General features: G+C 46.4%; 1 protein-coding gene across 1 annotated transcript in view; it reads left to right on the top strand.

Moving 5' to 3' along the window:
• Positions 1 to 23: 23 nt before the first annotated feature.
• Positions 24 to 17,500, top strand: part of odad2 (outer dynein arm docking complex subunit 2) — a gene marked incomplete at both ends in the record, with an annotated part of 38,971 nt that continues 21,494 nt past the window's right edge. The window contains 10 exon segments of the mRNA XM_084475183.1: positions 24 to 250; positions 881 to 1,038; positions 1,685 to 1,895; positions 2,566 to 2,672; positions 3,541 to 3,677; positions 4,388 to 4,507; positions 8,448 to 8,671; positions 9,355 to 9,480; positions 10,702 to 10,845; positions 10,951 to 11,086. Coding sequence (XP_084331309.1) covers positions 24 to 250; positions 881 to 1,038; positions 1,685 to 1,895; positions 2,566 to 2,672; positions 3,541 to 3,677; positions 4,388 to 4,507; positions 8,448 to 8,671; positions 9,355 to 9,480; positions 10,702 to 10,845; positions 10,951 to 11,086 — 1,590 coding nt within the window.

Here is a 17,500-nt window from a genome sequence, read left to right as displayed (position 1 = left end):
GTAAGGCGACCTTGAGAGTTTTGATGGGGGCATCATTGACCAGGGCTGCTCAGTGGACATCGGCCAGCTCTGGTAGTACCGGCAAACTGGAGATCACTCCAATCAATGAGTTGTTGTTGAAAGACATCCTGCGCTTTGTGGAGCAGTTTGGCTCCAGGCATCCACAGGAGGCAGCTCATGTGTTTGAAGAGCCACTGCAGTGGACTTCCACCTTAGTGGCATCTGATTTCAATACCGACTACGACATCAGGTTTGTCTAATCATCAGGCATGCTGCAGGCAGAAGTCTGCTTTCAGTATTATCTGTGTGTGCGCAGGCCCTGTTGTTGGTAGTATTGTGTGTTTGGGCATGTGGTTTCTGACCTGTGTTTAGATACACTTTTTGCACTGTATAAAGGTTTATGTTTTATTATCAGTTGGTCCCTAGGTAACCATCAATCGCATACCTACGTTGATTAATTTAATATAATATAATAATACAATGAATTATATGTTCTAGAATTGTTAAATATTTAATAGAATAGATCCAATTATGTTCTAGGATTATTAAAATAAATCGGATAATCAGTTCTTTCCAAATAGCACACAGGCACACACCGATCTCCACACAAATGAGATTGATAGCGTAACAGCAAGTCAATTTGAATTATATGTTCTATAATCATTCAATATTTAATAAAATATAATACAATGAATCGTATGTTCTATAATCATTACAATAAATCTAATAATCCATTCTGTCGAAGTTTCGCACACAGGCACACAAAACATCGGAACCCACAGATGAGATAACTGCCAACAAGGGATCGGAGCCATGCAGCCTTCGTCTCGGATGTCCACCACACTCGTTTCACAATGCCGTGTTTCATCCTATTTTCCAGCGCTGCAGATGTACAGTCCCAGGAAAACGACGGCAAAGGTCATCCCTTGCTCCGGCTCTCCCCCCCGACCATAGCAGTGGGGAGCTTCAGCCAGCTCTCTAAGCTGGTGCAGCTGGCCGGGGATAGGGGGCTGACGGAGGTCGCAGCCTGTCTGGAAGGTATGGCAAGAGGCAACCGCAAGGACCAGATTTGAATCCCATTTGCATCCCTAAGCAGGGCCGCCGCCAGCGTACTTCCATGCAACCCACAGACTTAATTTGTTTGTCCTGCTCGTTATCCTGTTCTTCTATCCAATTACACTGCCATGAGATTATTTTAGTTCTAATTGTTTGCAGAGATAAACTTGCCATAGGGGCACATGCCAAAGCCGGTTAGGTTGAGGATAGATATTTGTCAAACCCAACATAATATGACTGGGAGGAGGGGGGGGGCGGGGGAGGAATGGTAGAACATGCGCCTCATTGTCCCGATTGGCTGAGGAGGTTTTTGGGGAAAGAGTGGGATGATTTAGTTTTAGAAAAGGAAACACAACCTTATACAGGCTCTGGTGTGTCTTCCTCAGGTTCCCCGATGTGATCCGTGTAATGTACCTGTTGTTTACTCTAGAGGAGCCTGATGTTACATTCCACATATTGAAGACACCACACTTGATACAACACCTTTATTCTGGCTTGAATAGGGTGACGGAGGCACACAAGGGAGTCATAAATAGAGCTTTTGGTTAACGTATAACAACAACAACAAAACAAAAACATGATGGCTGCAAATAAAATGGCACTTGCAATTGGCATCCTGTTTTAAAAGCAAACCGAGATCTGGTGGTGAAAGTCCTTGGTCCAAGCCTCGCCACGGCCCTGGAAGGAGGCGCAGACACGTCAGCGCTGGAGCTGGTGGAGAAGTTGAAGAAAGAGGGCCCAGAGCAGGCCCAGGACTCGGAGGTCAAGATGCAGCTCTTCTTCCTGCTCCAACAGCTAGACAACCAGCTCATCAGCAAGGCCCTCACAGACTTCTCCATGTGAGTGCCTAGTGCCCAGTTACCAATGCCCAGGGCCCAGTGCCCAGTGCCCAGTGCCCAGTTGCAGGACCCAGGGCCCAGGACACCAGTTCCTTCCCAGCCGCAGTAGGCACGGTTCCTTCCCAGACTAGAAGATCTGGAAAATTAAGAATTGTTTATTTCAGGCCAAAAGTTATGTTGTGTACTAAGGCACAGGAGTTAAAAGAATGTTGGAAAATTATTCATTTTCTTGGTGAAATTGTAAATTGGTAGATTAATGTAGGATTGCTTTGTTTTGATTTGGCTACATTGTAGGAAAGTCTAAATTCAACAAAACAAAGTGGAAAACATTCCTGTCATTTTGCTGGAATTCATAACTTATGTCTGGGTACAGGTAAATGTCTGCATAATCAACCTCTGCTTCTAATAAGGAAAGAAATAACAAAGACAACAGTGAGTCACAAAAGGTTTCTGAAACTTTACCTTAAAGTAAACCCAAGTCGACAATCCACATCTTTTGAATCTTCCTGATCATACTGACCAGCTTCCACTCCTAGAGTGTGTGTTTGCTTCTGATTAAGTTAAGACAGCTACATGACAGATAAAACGAGGAAAAATAACCCTGTATGTTTTGTTTTTACCATTTTCGCTCTCTCTCTCTAACTCTCTCTCTCGTTCCCTCCTGCCACAGAGAAACCGGACTCAGGCCGTCGGCTGTGAAGAATGAGGTGGAGCTGTTGAAAGGCTTCTGCAGCGAGGGAAACAAGCGAGTGTTGAAGTCTGTTCGATACACATCAGGTTTGAATCAGCCCTGTGTGTGCGTGTGTGTGTGTGTGTGTGTGTGTGTGTGTGTGTGTGTGTGTGTGTGTCACACTCGCTCATGAGAGAAGCAATCACTATTAGGGCTTTTACTCAATATTCCAGAAAAAAGTACTGCCCGGTTGCACTTTTGACAAGAAGGAAAAATAAAGCACCACCAATGTCATTACATTTTTCAGATTGGATTTTCTCGACACATGAATCAATTCAACATCAACATCTTAGCTGATTTGCAATACCAGAGTAGTTAAGAGTTCAGGGTGGCGGACCACATTCACACCTCAGGTCATCAGAAACAAGCCTATTGAAAATCAAGTTTCCCTGTGATTAAGGTGGGAAGTCGAAAAAAGCCTTCTACTTCAACCATTCCAAATTTGAAAGGGCTAGGGTAATATTGGGGCAACTGTGAAATATGACTGATGACCTGATTTTTCAAAGGTGATTTATGCGGGAAGTGAAATCATGGCAGCTCTAAACTGGACTCTTGTATATAGGACTCGAACTATACAGAAGGGGTGATCTGTCAATGTCCTTGGCAGCACCTGAGTTTTGCCATGATGGCTGCACTCATTGAACTCATTCTCGGATTATCTATCTACGACAACTAGAAACCCCGACCATAGTTCTATCCAGTCCCAACACACGTTGGGACAGACACAGAGAGACACCAAGACAGAAAAGACAGAAAACAAGACAGAAAACCCAGATACCTAAAACACTATTTGTAGGACAAATCCCTCTTTGACCCCGAATTCTAGAAACACAAGATGAACCAACGGAATAGGACTATGAAGTATTTTTCCGAGAAGGATGACTCCCTTATCGTGATGATTTCTTCTATACACAGATTATGAATTTTCCAATGGCTGTCGCAGCCCGCCCTGGAGGCAGGTGCAAGGGGAGATTTGTTACCTGGTGGTGGAGCCCTGTGATAAGAAGCCCCTCCACATCACCTGCAGCAAGGCCGGAGTCTTCCTCAACCAGGTAGGACAGGAGATTTGGTTTTGATTTAGGACCAAAAAGACAAACGTCATCATAACACTGAATCATTTTAATTGCACATAAATGTTGAACCTGTGTTTGGAATACCGTCTTGGATTGGGATAACTTAGTGTCTAAGGGCAGGCTTTTTCAAATGCTAGCGTGGTATGCTGCTATCGGGCCTGACACTGCCAAATTAGAACCCACCAGGCAATAGTATAGTAACATATTAAGTCATATTTAGTTTGACAAGTACACATTCTACTACTTACATAGTACTCTCAATGCGTACCCGATGTATCTGAGAGAGGCCATGTTGTGAGCTGTGGCAATCTTCCATTCTTCCAAAAGGGATATGTTGACAAACCGCACATTTCCACATTGTTACAGTTCTAACAGTTTTTCACCTGTAGTGGTTCAGCCGAGGACACAAAACACTTATTGGTTTCCAAAAGGGTTACATTTTGACACAATCCCACCTCGGGCTTCTCCTGAAAATATTGTAGTGGTTTCACCTGTTTGGGTGAACAGACGTTTCTTCTTTCCTAGCTCTTAGTAGTTGTTATAGTTCTCTTTTGAGTTCTCTCGCTGAGAATTCTGCAAAGGGACATGTGGGCTACATTTACAGAGGTTTGTTGTGTTGCAGAGATGATTCGATTCGATCTGACCACGTCTCTCTCTCTCCCTCTACTTCTCTCTCCTGTGTTGACCAGGGTTTGAAACAGGCGGCGGAGACGGATGACATCTACACCAAGATGAGTGACACATACGCAGACCTGGCGATGCTGCTGAAGAGCCGCTCCCCTCACTTTGCCAGGAACGTCAACAGTCAGGTAACGGGGTCTCACGGTAGACAAGGATACAGTTTCTCTCTCCCTCTCCCTCTGTCTCTCTCTCTCGCTCTCTCTCTCGCGCTCTCTCTCGCGCTCTCTCTCTCTCGCTCTCTCTCTCTCGCTGTCTCTCACTGTCATGTATTTTTCTAAGCCGATGACGTTTGGCTCCACCAAGCATGGAAGATGGCTCTGTTGAATTGCCTCTTTGTTCCATACATAAGCGAGACTTCCAAACTCTCCAGACCTCTGATATACATTGATTCTATGAGTCATGCAAATATGTGTGTGTGTGTGTGTGTGTGTGTGTGTGTGTGTGTGTGTGTGTGTGTGTGTGTGTGTGTGTGTGGGCGGGTGAAATCAGTGTTTGCACGTTGTTTCTCACCAGTGAGCTAGTGTCTGGATGTGTGCTAAAAAAAAAGAAGCTTTCTAACGATTCCTCCTCAAGTCACATCCCCCCCTCCCCATCCCCACCCGACTTTGTTTAACGCAAGTTAACACACAAAACTACACAGTAACACACACACACACACACACACACACACACACACACACACACACACACACACACACACACACATACATGCACACACAGAGACAGACACACACACAAACACATAAACAGACAGGCTGCCATGTGCAAAGACACTGAAATGCGGTTGATTCATTCAGTGGTGCTATTTCCTGCCCGAACGATTCAATGACATAACAAATCAGCTGCCTAATTTCTGCCAGCTGCACTTGAAACCAAAATATAAATAAAGTATCTGTTAATCATTTGAAAATATGAACATGTTATTTCTCTTGCGTGCCGCAGTGTTTGTTGGAAAGCCCAGGCTCGACCCGGGCTCATCAAACACTGAAGAGCGGGAAGCGGTGGCTTTTCAGCTGCTTTCCACAACACAACAGTAGCTTCTTCTATTTCTTGGCTTTTAGATATCTCTGTGTCTACATATCATTCTCATCACATGATCCTTTTAACCAATCGTCGTGTGAGGTGACGCCATACTTCCAATAATTTGCTGTTGGCAGCTTTAAAGATACTGTAGGTAGGATTTCGGAAGAGTCATAAAGAAAGAGCTAAAGCAGAAAGATCTGCTTTTTTCTCGCTCCCAACATTTCTCTGCCATTGAGAAGTGTTGCAGTTCGCCCACATGTGATTGATGGGCAAGATGGATTCCCCTAACCAATCACAGATGAGATGACCTGATTGGTCAGAAATGAGCCAGGAGCAGTCTTCAATATGGTTGGCTCATACAAAGGGGTAGGCACATCAATACAAAACAGACTCACATCGCATTTCACTCACTAATGGCTGACGGATGGCTGTGAGATTTCTTACAAATTTCACTCAAGTAATAGCTCCTAAATCTTACCTACAGCACCTTTAAACGCCCATTACTTTTTAACCATTTAAAATAATAACATCATACTGGTCCTCATATGCTCTACTCAATGGGAAATGGGTTTTTCTGATATGTGTCAAATTGTGGTCAGCCTGTGTGATTTCTTTACAGTAGGTGATAGAACACAGTGTGCCAGAGAGTGCCAGGGGCGGGTTTTGAGTGGCGGGCGGGCTGAGTGAAGGATTTTTACTAAGCCAGTGAATGGTGCCAAGCTAGAGAGAGAGTGAGAGAGAGCGAGAGGGAGCGGGAGAGAGAGAGAGAGACGTCCGGGCTTTTATGTTTTACGAGTCCGGTGTGAAGAGTGATGCCATGAAGCCCAGTCCTTTAAAGATGATGGACAGAGGCAGTAAAATAAACACTGTGGAGGGGTTTGCTCAAGGATAAATCATGGAAAGTGCCCATCTCCTCCGCTCCTTTGATGTGTCCATGGCTACACACCGGAGTGGGCGTGCACCAAAACACGCTCCTAACACTGCACTTGATGCTTACTACACGTTTAATAATTTATTTCTAAGCTAAAGCATGACACATTTCCATGACGGGACATTGTTTTTTAAATTCTGTGTTCTTCACACAATCACTTTTGTAGTTCAGTATGGCCGAGTCGTATAGAGCAACGAAAGAAAGGCGAACATTATTGCCTAGATCTTTCATCGCTGAGGCGTGAAATCGTTGCAGGTGCTACTTGGTGGAGTAGAAGCTGCTTCGTGTTTTGAGTTATTATTCAAGACGGTTTGGTTAGCAGGACCTGTCTGTCAGAAATGCAATCCTGCGAGGATCAGTTTGCGGTTCTCTGATTGCAAAGCAGCAGTCCCCCACCCCCCCCCCCGGTGCTCAGCCAAAGAAAACACACCTAATCTCCCCAAGATATCTGTGTTTTCCAATGCGAGGAAGCACTTTTTAAAACTTTATTAGGACAGACAGCCTCAATCAAGTGACATTTGGGCAAATAGTTAAATGAATATGGTCTGCCTTTCTTATTCCCGTCATCGCCGCTCAGCCGAGATTGTTTGCGCCTCGCCACAGACAGCCACTTTATGGCGCGATGGCTGCAGATTTGCCGTGCAGTTTTTTCCGACCCACAGCTGTGGATCAGGTCATTAGATATAAGGCTGCCCGGGACACATGTAAATATTTAGACACTACATTTTTTTTTTTTTTTCCTTTTTGGTTCAGTAGCGGATGGAAAAATAAATTTAAACAAATGAGAAAAATGAATAAAGTGATGGATGATTGAATGTGGCCTGTGATGAAAATACTTGTTACTGAGAACCATGTGCGGAGCTGTGGGCGTTCCTCGCTGCGCCGCCCCTCACACACACACACACACACACGCACACGCACACACACACACACACACACACACACACACACACACACACACCATGGTGCTTGCTGGCTCCATCGGTGTGTTGCTGAAGCTGCGGGAGAGAGGCACCTGTGATGGGGGAGCGTTGCTGTGGAGGGCCCCAAGCACATGGCCGATGTCCATTTCAGCTATAATAGAGTTAAAGGAGTCTGGATGCTTTAATACAAATCAGAATGTGGTGCTTTTAAGGCGAATGAATTGGCCTGTATACTGCCAATAGCGGCACTTTATGTTTTATGAAAAACAAGCCTTTTTGGAGAAGTGACGTGGCGTGCCTTGGCTACACCAACACAGAGAACTGAGCCCCGTCCATCAATGACAGTCCAAGCTATTTTGCGCCTAGCAGGTGTCTCTGATTTAAAAACCTCCCTGCCTCCAAACCATTGACGTGCCTCTCATTGGCCAACACATGCAGGTTGTAAAGTCAGACAGAGAGACCTTCAAACTACCATTTCAAGCCCCCCCTCCGCCCCACCAAAAAAAAAAAAACGCACTGATTAACAATGACACAACCACTCCACTGCACTCGTGCCAAGCCGTGGGGTTTTCAGGGTGGAGGATTGCGAAGGAACAATACACTTTTTTGATAGCGTCTGGCCCAATTAACAGAGGGGTACCTCTCCTGTTTAAAAAAAAAACGTAAACTCTAGGAATATGTTTTTTGTTACAATGGGCTTTTTATTCCCATGGCCTCATATGGGCTGTCGTTACACAGGCTCTGGGGTCGAGGCGACTAGGCAGAAAAGGAGACTGCTGTTAACGGGATGTCCCTGATGCTTTTTTCCCACCAACCCTGATTAGTTCTTATTTGGCTGCAAAGGGACCAGCCCGCCTTCCCGTCCATAGCTGGGTTTTATTCATCAGAAAAATTAATAACAGAAAATAAAGAAAAGGAAAAAAGGGGCAATATGAGAGATGGCGGATGGAAAGATATTCCCAGATTCAGAACAATGATTCAGAGTTATGTTTTGCTTTCAGTCTTTGAAATACACAAGCCCACGTCCATTTAAACTCTATAACAGACACAATTTATTGTGTGTGTGTATCCCACTGCTAGTATTTAGTGCTAATGAGGGGTTCAGTACTACTTTAAATGTCTCTCGCTCTCTCTCTCTCTCTCTCTCTCTCTCTCTCACTCTCTTTTCATTCTTTGCCTGCTTTTCAACAGGATTCTGCAGTTCAAGAAAGGCTTCCATCAACACAAAAGGTCCAACATGTGGAACCGGTTGGTGCGGAGGAACAAGGCCAACCCCAGAGGTCTTGCAAGCATCAGGAGAAGAATGCACCCAAGATGGCGAGACGGCAAGAGCACGCGGTGAACACGACGAGCAGCAAGAAGAAATGGGAACCATCCCTCAAATGGAGGAATCTCGGCCTCACGTCTCCCTTTGAGTAGGTGATAACCCCCCTCCCTGCTCACAAGATGTTGTACAGGCTGCTATGTGGAGCTTTGTCCACCCCCACTCCCCCCACCGCTCCTTCCACAGACACACAAACACACACACAGACGCACACAGACAAACACACACACTGCGGTTGTAGGGCCTGGGCGTAAGGCCGGGGTGATGGCGGAGTCAGCCACGTGCGCTCTGTCGGGTCTGCCCCACGCACGCGCCAACACTCACACATTATACAGAGACGGTTGTACGGATAATGAATTTCGAGGCTAGAGCGCACATATTCCTGATTATACGACGATCTCGGTAAATGGCCGCGTTTCGCAGCGTGGAAAGCCTCTCTCTGCTCAATTACAGACACACACGCACACACACGCGCGTATACACACAAACGCATTTCTGAGAAGTCTATAGGAAAGAAAAAAGAATCCTCAAAATGATCTGTCACATATGTTTTCTGATTGATAAAATACATTTAACTGGGCCTGAGCTGTTGCAGCTGTACCTTGTGATAACTGTCCCCATTTTGAGAGTGAGAGAGAAACTGGCTCGCGATAAAAGAATCTTGGTTTGCGAAAGAAAATGCCCGCTGAAAAGCATTTAATAATGAATATGTTAGAAAACGAAGCAATTTTCCAAATAGGAGCGGGCATAATGACTCTCATTATGTCTGTACAGCGAAGCGCAGCAGAAGAAACCCAGTAAGGGCACTGGGAGGGAGAGGGCCGGCGAGACGCAGGAGACGATCCTGAGATCCACCAAGGGCAACTACTCCGTGGCCTCCCTACCCGGGCACCAGAAAACGTGAGCTTATTCATCTAAATGTCCACAGTTCTTCCTGATTTGGATTGAAGCAGGGTTTCAACTTTCCCTCTTGCAAATGGAGTCGCTTTCCCATGATAAAATCACCCAAAAGGCCATGGCTTTTTTCACAAGCTATTGAATGCACATATCGTCTCGGAATAGCCCGGCGCGCATATAGAACACATAGTACTGGGCAACCAGTGCACTGCTTCCTGCTTCCTGCCCTCTGGCAGTCTGGCCCTGCCAGCTGTCCCTATAACTTCCCCTGCCAAGGTGTGTATGTATACGGCCACTTTGCGGCCCCAGGTGGACTGGATCGATCGGAGACAAAGCCGTGCAATAGTGTTGCACTGCGTTGTACGGCCATTTGATTTGAAGTGGTATATGTCGCAGAGCGGGGATAGTGGGAGGTTGTATTCACTGAGGAGGACTCAACCCCTGCGCACGCGACGGAGCAGGCTGGCGTGGGCCCGATTGGAAACCTCTGGCCTTCCCTGACGAGTGACAAACCGGAAAAACCTGTGCATGCTATCCGTGCAGAAAAAGGCTTCTATTTTTTTTTCCCAACGCAACAACGTTTGAACTAAAACCAGATTTTATTGCTCTGCGGTGCCCCGTTTTGGGGGGGCGGGGGGAGGCGGGAGGGCGGGGAGTTATGGTCACCCGAGTGGCCCCGGTGACTTTAAAAGGCCATCTGTGTTTCTGTTAGCATGTATGGCGGTGGTGAGCGGACCCCCCCCCCCCCATCCATCTCTCTTTGTATCGTAATGATGACTCCAGTCCGCCTGTTGCTTCATTTGAATCCTTATATATCCCTGCTGCATAGACTCTGGGGGAACTTGACCCTTGAATTTTTGTTAAGAAGCTTTAATGGGGAGGGGGGGGGTCTTTTGTGTAGGTAGACCAAGCTGGTTCTTCCATTAAAACAAAAGAAAAACAGGAAAAGCGATTGGGTGAGTCAGGACGCTGACAAATAGTGTTTAGCAGATCCAATCATGCATTATTGCTTTCCATATCTATGTCTGACTCTGTTCCTTCGGAGCGGCTCCAGTATAGCCTCTGGCTCTGCTCCTTTGCTCCTCGGACCTTCTGATAACCCTCCCCCTTTCTTTAAGAGGAAAGCAAAAAAAATGTCTCTTAGGAAACCTACCGCAAATCATTCAATAATGAAAATACTTCCAAAAATAGGAACCTCTATGACTCATTTCTGCGTCATTACAGTGAAGCGGAGCAGAAGAAATCGAGTAAGGGATCTGGAAAGGGGAGGGCGGGTGAGACGCAGGAGAAGATGCTGAAGTCTGAGAGCAAGAGGAAGGCCAACTTCTCCTTGGCCTCCCTACCGGGGCACCAGTCCTCCCAGAGAAGGTGAGCTTCTTCCTGGTTGCCCTTCTCCTCTGGCTTCATTATCCTCCTCTATAAAGCTTAGTTTTAACCGCCCCCCCCCCCCCCCCCCCCCCGCCCTGTTCACAGTAAGATGGAGGAGCTCTTCAGCGAGAGCTCCTCGGCGAGCGAGGAAGACGAGGAGCAGCCAGATCGCCGGCCCAAGAGCAACATGGACCTTCCCTCCGAATACTGGCAGATCCAGAAACTGGTCAAGTACCTCAAGGTACGAGAGAACGGAGAATTACGAGGAACAACAACAGCGCTTTTGTGAGTAAAGTGTTAGTCGGGCTAAATGACAGGAAACAGGCGAACTCTGCTCTTTTTCTCCTGTTTCGTGCAGGAATTTTCTACTGACCCCCGGGTTGAATATTCCGAGGAATTTTCCTTCCAAAGGGCCGTTGGCTAAGTCTAATGTCAAGTGAAGCATTCTGTGGCAATCAGTGTAAAAACCCAATGAGCTAAATGAAACGGCACCGGTGAACATCACTCCTGTGAGCTCCCTGCACACGACCGGTTCCATACAGCGTCAGCGTACATGCCGCTGGTGTGCGGTGAGCGAGTCCCAATGGGGACCGTCCACGCCAGAGGGAAGACACTGTGAAGGTAGAGAGGGACGTGGTGTTATGGTTTATTTTTAAAGCAGCGCTTCATCGTAGGATGCTTTTATTTTAAGCGTTTGGCTTTTATTTTTAAGCCTTTGGCTCTGGTTTCTGACATGGGCAGTTAGGTTTTGTTTTTAGTGTTTGTGCAAGGGGCGAGGGGTGGGGCGAGGGGTGGGGCGGTGGGTGGGGGGGGGGGGGTTGCTGTCCGATGATGGCAGCTGTGCAATAGGTTTGTCGGAGACCACGGAAGCCGAGAAATGAAGCGCGCCTGTGATAGGTCTGACAGGGCATCTGGTGAATATTAATGTGTCAAAACATGGCAGGGGCACGAAATGAAAACAACACACACGCAAAAGACAAAAAGGAGAGAAATGCCAGTGACCCAGACTGATCGGAAATAGCTTGAGAACGCCTGACTTCGGAGAAGGCTCCGCCTCATCTCTCGGACCAGACAATACAACTTATGGAGAACATGATGCAACTTCTCACCTCACTGCGCGGAGCGGCACACTTCAAGCGTTCACCGACATGTTCAGTAATGAGCTCAAATGATGCAACGCAAATGGAGCGCTTTTAATTTGAAGTGAAAAAGAAAACAACCAAAAAGTAGCCTGTGATAGATTAGGACTAATTCAGTATTTTCCCCCAAAACTTTTGAATGCAGAAAAGTGTGGTTTTGCAAGGAAAAAATATCATTAATGACACTGCCAAGGTACACTTGTAGTTCAACTCCAAAGTAGATTAAGCAATTTATGCTTAGTAAAAAATGGCAGGAAAATGTACACTTTAAAAGGATTTCAGGTTTTCGCTAAAAAGTACAAATGAACATTAACAATAATACAAAAGACAACACTTTCACTTTCATACACACACACACACACTTTTGTGTGTGTGTGTGTGTGTGTGTGTGTGTGTGTGTGTGTGTGTGTGTGTGTGTGTGTGTGCGTGCGTGCGTGCGTGCGTGCGTGCGTGTCTGTGAATGTAAATGTGTGGGTATGTATCTGTCTGGGAATCTAAATGTCTGGTTGTGTGTGTGTGTGTGTGTTTGTGTGAATGTGTGTGTGTGTGTGTGTGTGTGTGTGTGTGTGTGTGTGTGTGTGTGTGTGTGTGTGTGTGAAGGAATGTGTGTGTGCATGTGTCTGAATGTCTGTGTGTGTGTGTGTGTGTGTGTGTGTGTGTGTGTGTGTGTGTGTGTGTGTGCATGTGTCTGAATTTGTGTGTGTGTGTGTGTGTGTGTGTGTGTGTGTGTGTGTGTGTGTGTGTGTGTGTGTGTGTGTGTCCCCAATGAGACGAGTCGCTGTGCAGAAGGAACCAACACGTGGCACCCTTATTCCCGGGGTTTGTCCAGTAGCCGTTTATATAATATTGCTTCCGTCAGAAACCCAAGCCAGACGAGAGCCAAGACAAATATCTGTTTTATTTTAGGCGCACATCGCAGCCTTTTTTATTGTATTTTTTTTTTTACTCCTTCTTTTTGTCTCAGAGCGGTATAAGATGAACCTCTCTGCTGCTGGAAGCTGGAGCGACACACTGCTTCTCTTGTTTTTTTTTGTGTTTCAAAAATATTTACGGAAGGATATTTGCACAGGGGTTGGATATCTTAATATAAGGCGTTTAGTATTCAAGCAATTTGGGTTTTGCCTTTAACATGACTTCATGGCTTTGACATAAGTGTGTGTGTCTGTGGGAGTGTGTGTTTCTTTTTTTTCTGTGGGTGAGGGTGGGGGGGTTGTTGTGAGTGCGTGCCTGTGCCTGTGCGTGTGCGTTGAGGGTTGTTTGACCAGCCTGAACCAAACAGCTGATTAGGTGAATTAGGTGAACATACCTAGTTATTTTGCAACATGAGCAGTGTGTCATAGAATGTAGTGTTTTACCAGCTGGGAACAGTTAGCCTGCTGTGTCCCGTGATATGCTGGGTTTGATCAGAGACAGATGAGTCTACACCTACACACAAGAACTTTTCATATTTAAGTTTATTTTCATTGGATAAATGGGGAATGCTTTAAATGCAGGTTCAAAATGTAGGATATGTTTCTAAAGTTAGGTTATTTCTATTAGGTATTTCTAATGCAAGTACTTACACGTTTTAATCCAGCATTTTAAGCAAAAAATCACACATCACAATCATAGAGAACAGGAAATCATGGGCTTTTTCTAATTAAATGGTGTGAACACCCATGTTGTTGCCAAAAGCTTTCATATGTTGTTTGTTTAATTGTTAAGCAAACTTCAGGGGAGAAAGATCCAGAAGTAGATAAGAAGGCCTTGTTTCCTTCTCGCCCCCAATGCATTGGTGTGTGTGTGTGTGTGTGTGTGTGTGTGTGCTCAACAAAATTATGTTTCTCTCCCTCTGCTGGCCAGACACAGTACTACCACCACCACCACCACCGGCTTCTCTGGGGAGAGCCTAATTGCTGCTAATTGCTACACTAAACGTAATACGGCCTCCTTGTGTGAACGAGCCTGTGTCGGCACATTTTCTTCCTCCCAGAGGTGAGTCTGTGGCTAATTACTAAACAGTGAACATCCGCAAGACTGTGGTGCATAACAGAGCCACGGTCTAAAGTCTAAAAACCCTTGTAATGCTTTTACGAGGTGTTTAACGTGGACACTTCACAGCCGTCCCCCCGGCCTCCCTCCCCCCTCCCTCCCTCCTCCCTCCCCCCCATGTACTCTCCCCCACAAGCCTCACCGCTTGCTTAGCACATATCACCCAGGATCGTCAGACGGCGGCGGCTCTCTTAAGCGTCTGTGTTTTATTTAAAAGCGTCTCCTATTTCAAATACCGGATCCAGAAGCGACCGCACAGCATTTCATCCAACACCTCCCCCCTTTCCCCCCCACCCCACCCCCCCGCCCCCCCCCACCCCGCCCCGGTCTCTCCTATCCTGCGACCATATAGCAGAGCAAGGTAATGTTTGCACTTCTCATTCCCAACCCTTGAGTTCTCTTCACATCTTGCTACCGAGACGGTAGCAAATGACGGCAAAGAACATCCCCCCCCCCCTCCTCCCAGCCTCTTGCATCCTGCTGCAGTCGACGGCTGTCAACAAAGGGCCCCCCATCGCGTACCGAGGTCTATAAAGTCAGGCCCCTGCACCCCTCCACCTGTCAGGGGGCCCCGCCGTTGTGCACGTACGTGTACGCTACTGGCACTGCAGCAGAGCACAGCGTAGTGCAGGATATCATGACACCACTGGGCACATACAGATACACGCACATGCTAACAGACACATTTACACACACACACACACACACACACACACACACACACACACACACACACACACAAACGCACATACACAGACACAGCCCACACACACACCCTCATGCGCATGCACTTACACATTAACGCAAAGGTCAAAAGGGTATCTCTGAAAGTCACTTTAAACTCATCTCTGTTGTCCCTCCCCAGCTTGTTTTAGTGCTATGAGTTATGGATCCTGCTGCAGCTCCATTAGGGGAGTATGCTAGGCTTTAGGAATACAGTCAGAATTCTCAGCCAGGCCTTAAGAAAGAGAGAGAGTGAGAGAGTGAAGAGTGAAATATGAAAATTCTCATCATTTTAACTTCCCAGTATTCATAAAAAAAATTTTTTATTATTATTACATTATTCAGTTATTTGTAATTGGTTTTTATTTTCCCATTGTGTTGTTTTTTCCCTATTTTGGATATGGTTACAGCTCTCCAGTTTATCCCATTCTAAGCTCTATTAAGTAATATTTCCCATTCTAAGCGCACCGTTTTTTGTCCAACACTTGATTCAATTGACCCCGTAAGGCTGTAATAAAGTCCATTGCTACACACCACCTAGGTGGCTGCCACACTCTGACCTAGGGGAATTGTATTGGGCTCCTCTAGACAGGGACGCAGGGGGGTGGGGTTGGATATCCAGTTTATTGTAAGATTTGCATATAATGACACGTGACCTGGTGCTCCATGTTGCCATGCAGGAGTTCTCTCCCTGAGTGTGTGCTGGTTCAACCGGTACACACTGATTCCTCAATGTGCAACAGGTGTGCAGCCTCATCCAGCCCCAGAGTCCAATCTGACTCAACCAGGTGAGGCTGCTCAAACCAGCCATCATCCACACACACTCCCCCAGAGACACACAAACAGGCGTGGCAGAACAGTGTCCTATTTATATTTATTTATTTAGAGTTGTTCCAAAGTAAAGCATATGACCATGGGGTCGAGCGGTTGCTTCCATCGGTTCCACTCTGAGCATCTCCCTCTGCCAGGGAGAGAGTCAAAGAGCCTCCCCCCCCCCCCCCCCCCACCTCGGCACGTTTAAAACACTGTCAGATGTTGTCAATGTTTTCAAGAATGTCGACAATACTTGAAGACCAAAGTTCTAACCCAAATGGAAGCATATGATCTGTTTTCTGTTCTCTCTGCAATCCGCTTCTAAACATAGCTTCTTCTTCTCCCTGTTTTTTTTGCTGGTGGTGGTGGTGGTGGTGGTAGGGGGGTGGGGGGGTGTTGTTTTTACAAGGTACCAAGCTGGACCGGCCAATTCCTTTGAAGAGGCGGGCAGAGGAGACAAAGGAAGCTGTAGATTCACTGCTGTTAATGGGCGAATGGTTTGCATTTGGCGCTGGCGATATGGGGAACACATGTGCCCTGCGATCCTCAGTGTGTCAGAACGCTCCATTTTTGTTTTTGTTTTGTTCACTCTAGGAATGGAAGAAGGGGTGCACGATCAAAACCCACTAGGGTCCGTGATGAGTCCCCCCCCCCCGCCTCCTATTTTCTTCTTCTCATCCTCCAATCGATGGACTTATTGGTGTGTTGTATAATGACAGGGCCACATTTCTGTACATTCTGTACGTGAAAAGACACAGGCACAGTCTATTTTGTGGTCCCAATCATGCATTTCTTTCCTCGACGTGACAGGGGTGTAGAGCTATGAAGTGGCTTTGAACCTGAAAAGCGGTCATTCAAATTCCCTCGTTCTTGAAAGTCTATCTCTGGTAGTATTGGAATGATCGAGGGGGGAAAAAAAAGGATTGCGGTTTTTCCACATAGCAGCTGATTTCTGGGCCCACGTTGGCCTATCGCGTATCAAAGCACGTCTCGGGAACTGTTGTATATTCCAGTGTGAGGTATAAACATCTGCTGCCGTCTGCCCTTCGCAGATCAAACCGTTGTATATTCACAAGGTTTTATATTGGAACTATGTATAATACAGACTAAATATAGCACTATTACAAGAAAAAGAGGAAAAAGTCTGCAGTACAGTACAGTGCTTGGAATACCACCATGACCTAACAACCCTAAGATTGTTATGTGCAGTGCCATAGGGCTGTCAGTGCTTCACCACAACTGGGACTCGATGGGGATCTATGCAGTGCTGAAATTGTCAAACAGCGACAAGACACAAACACTAAATTTAGCACAAGCGGGCCAAGAAAAGCCGGGATTAGTTCCAGTGCAACTCATTTGAGGGGTTTGGTCTCATGTTGCTTGCTTGTTTTGAATCGTCAAAGTTTTTTTTGTTGAAGTTGGGTGCACATTTGGGTTAAGAAGCATCTAATCAGTTACATCTTCCTGTTCCATGTCTAATGTAGCAAGGGGCTTTGGGAGCGCATTTTTGACCCTCTCTGCCAAAACCACTTGTTGACCTAATAGTGCTTTTCTTACCAAGTCTAAAATATATTTTGCCTATTTGTGTATAGCAACTGTCAAAACAAGATCCCCTAAAATTGTTACTTGAAATATCCTTTTTCAAGTCGTTTTTTCTTTCTTTGTGGCGGGGGCGGGGGGGGGGGGGGGGGGGGGGGCGGGGCAGTGGGGGGAGGGGGGTTGGTAGCTCATTCTCATCTTAGGTCATTGTCTAAGCACGGGGTTCCTGGCCTCAGCTGGGCGCGGCGGCCATAAGCACTGCTCTGTTCCGTTAGTAAATCGCTTCTTTCCCCCATCAGTGTTTACCACCACAAAGCTAAACACACACCAGGCTGCGGTACAAACAAATATAACCTCGAGCTGTAGTGGAAGGAAGGAGATGGGGGGGTTGGGGGGGAGAGAGGTGGGTC

Source organism: Micromesistius poutassou (genome assembly GCF_964030765.1).
Source record: "Micromesistius poutassou genome assembly, chromosome: 11".
Lineage (NCBI taxonomy): Eukaryota > Metazoa > Chordata > Actinopteri > Gadiformes > Gadidae > Micromesistius > Micromesistius poutassou.
The sequence above is the reverse complement of the archived record's forward strand: the minus strand, read 5'-3'. Positions and strand labels throughout refer to the sequence as shown.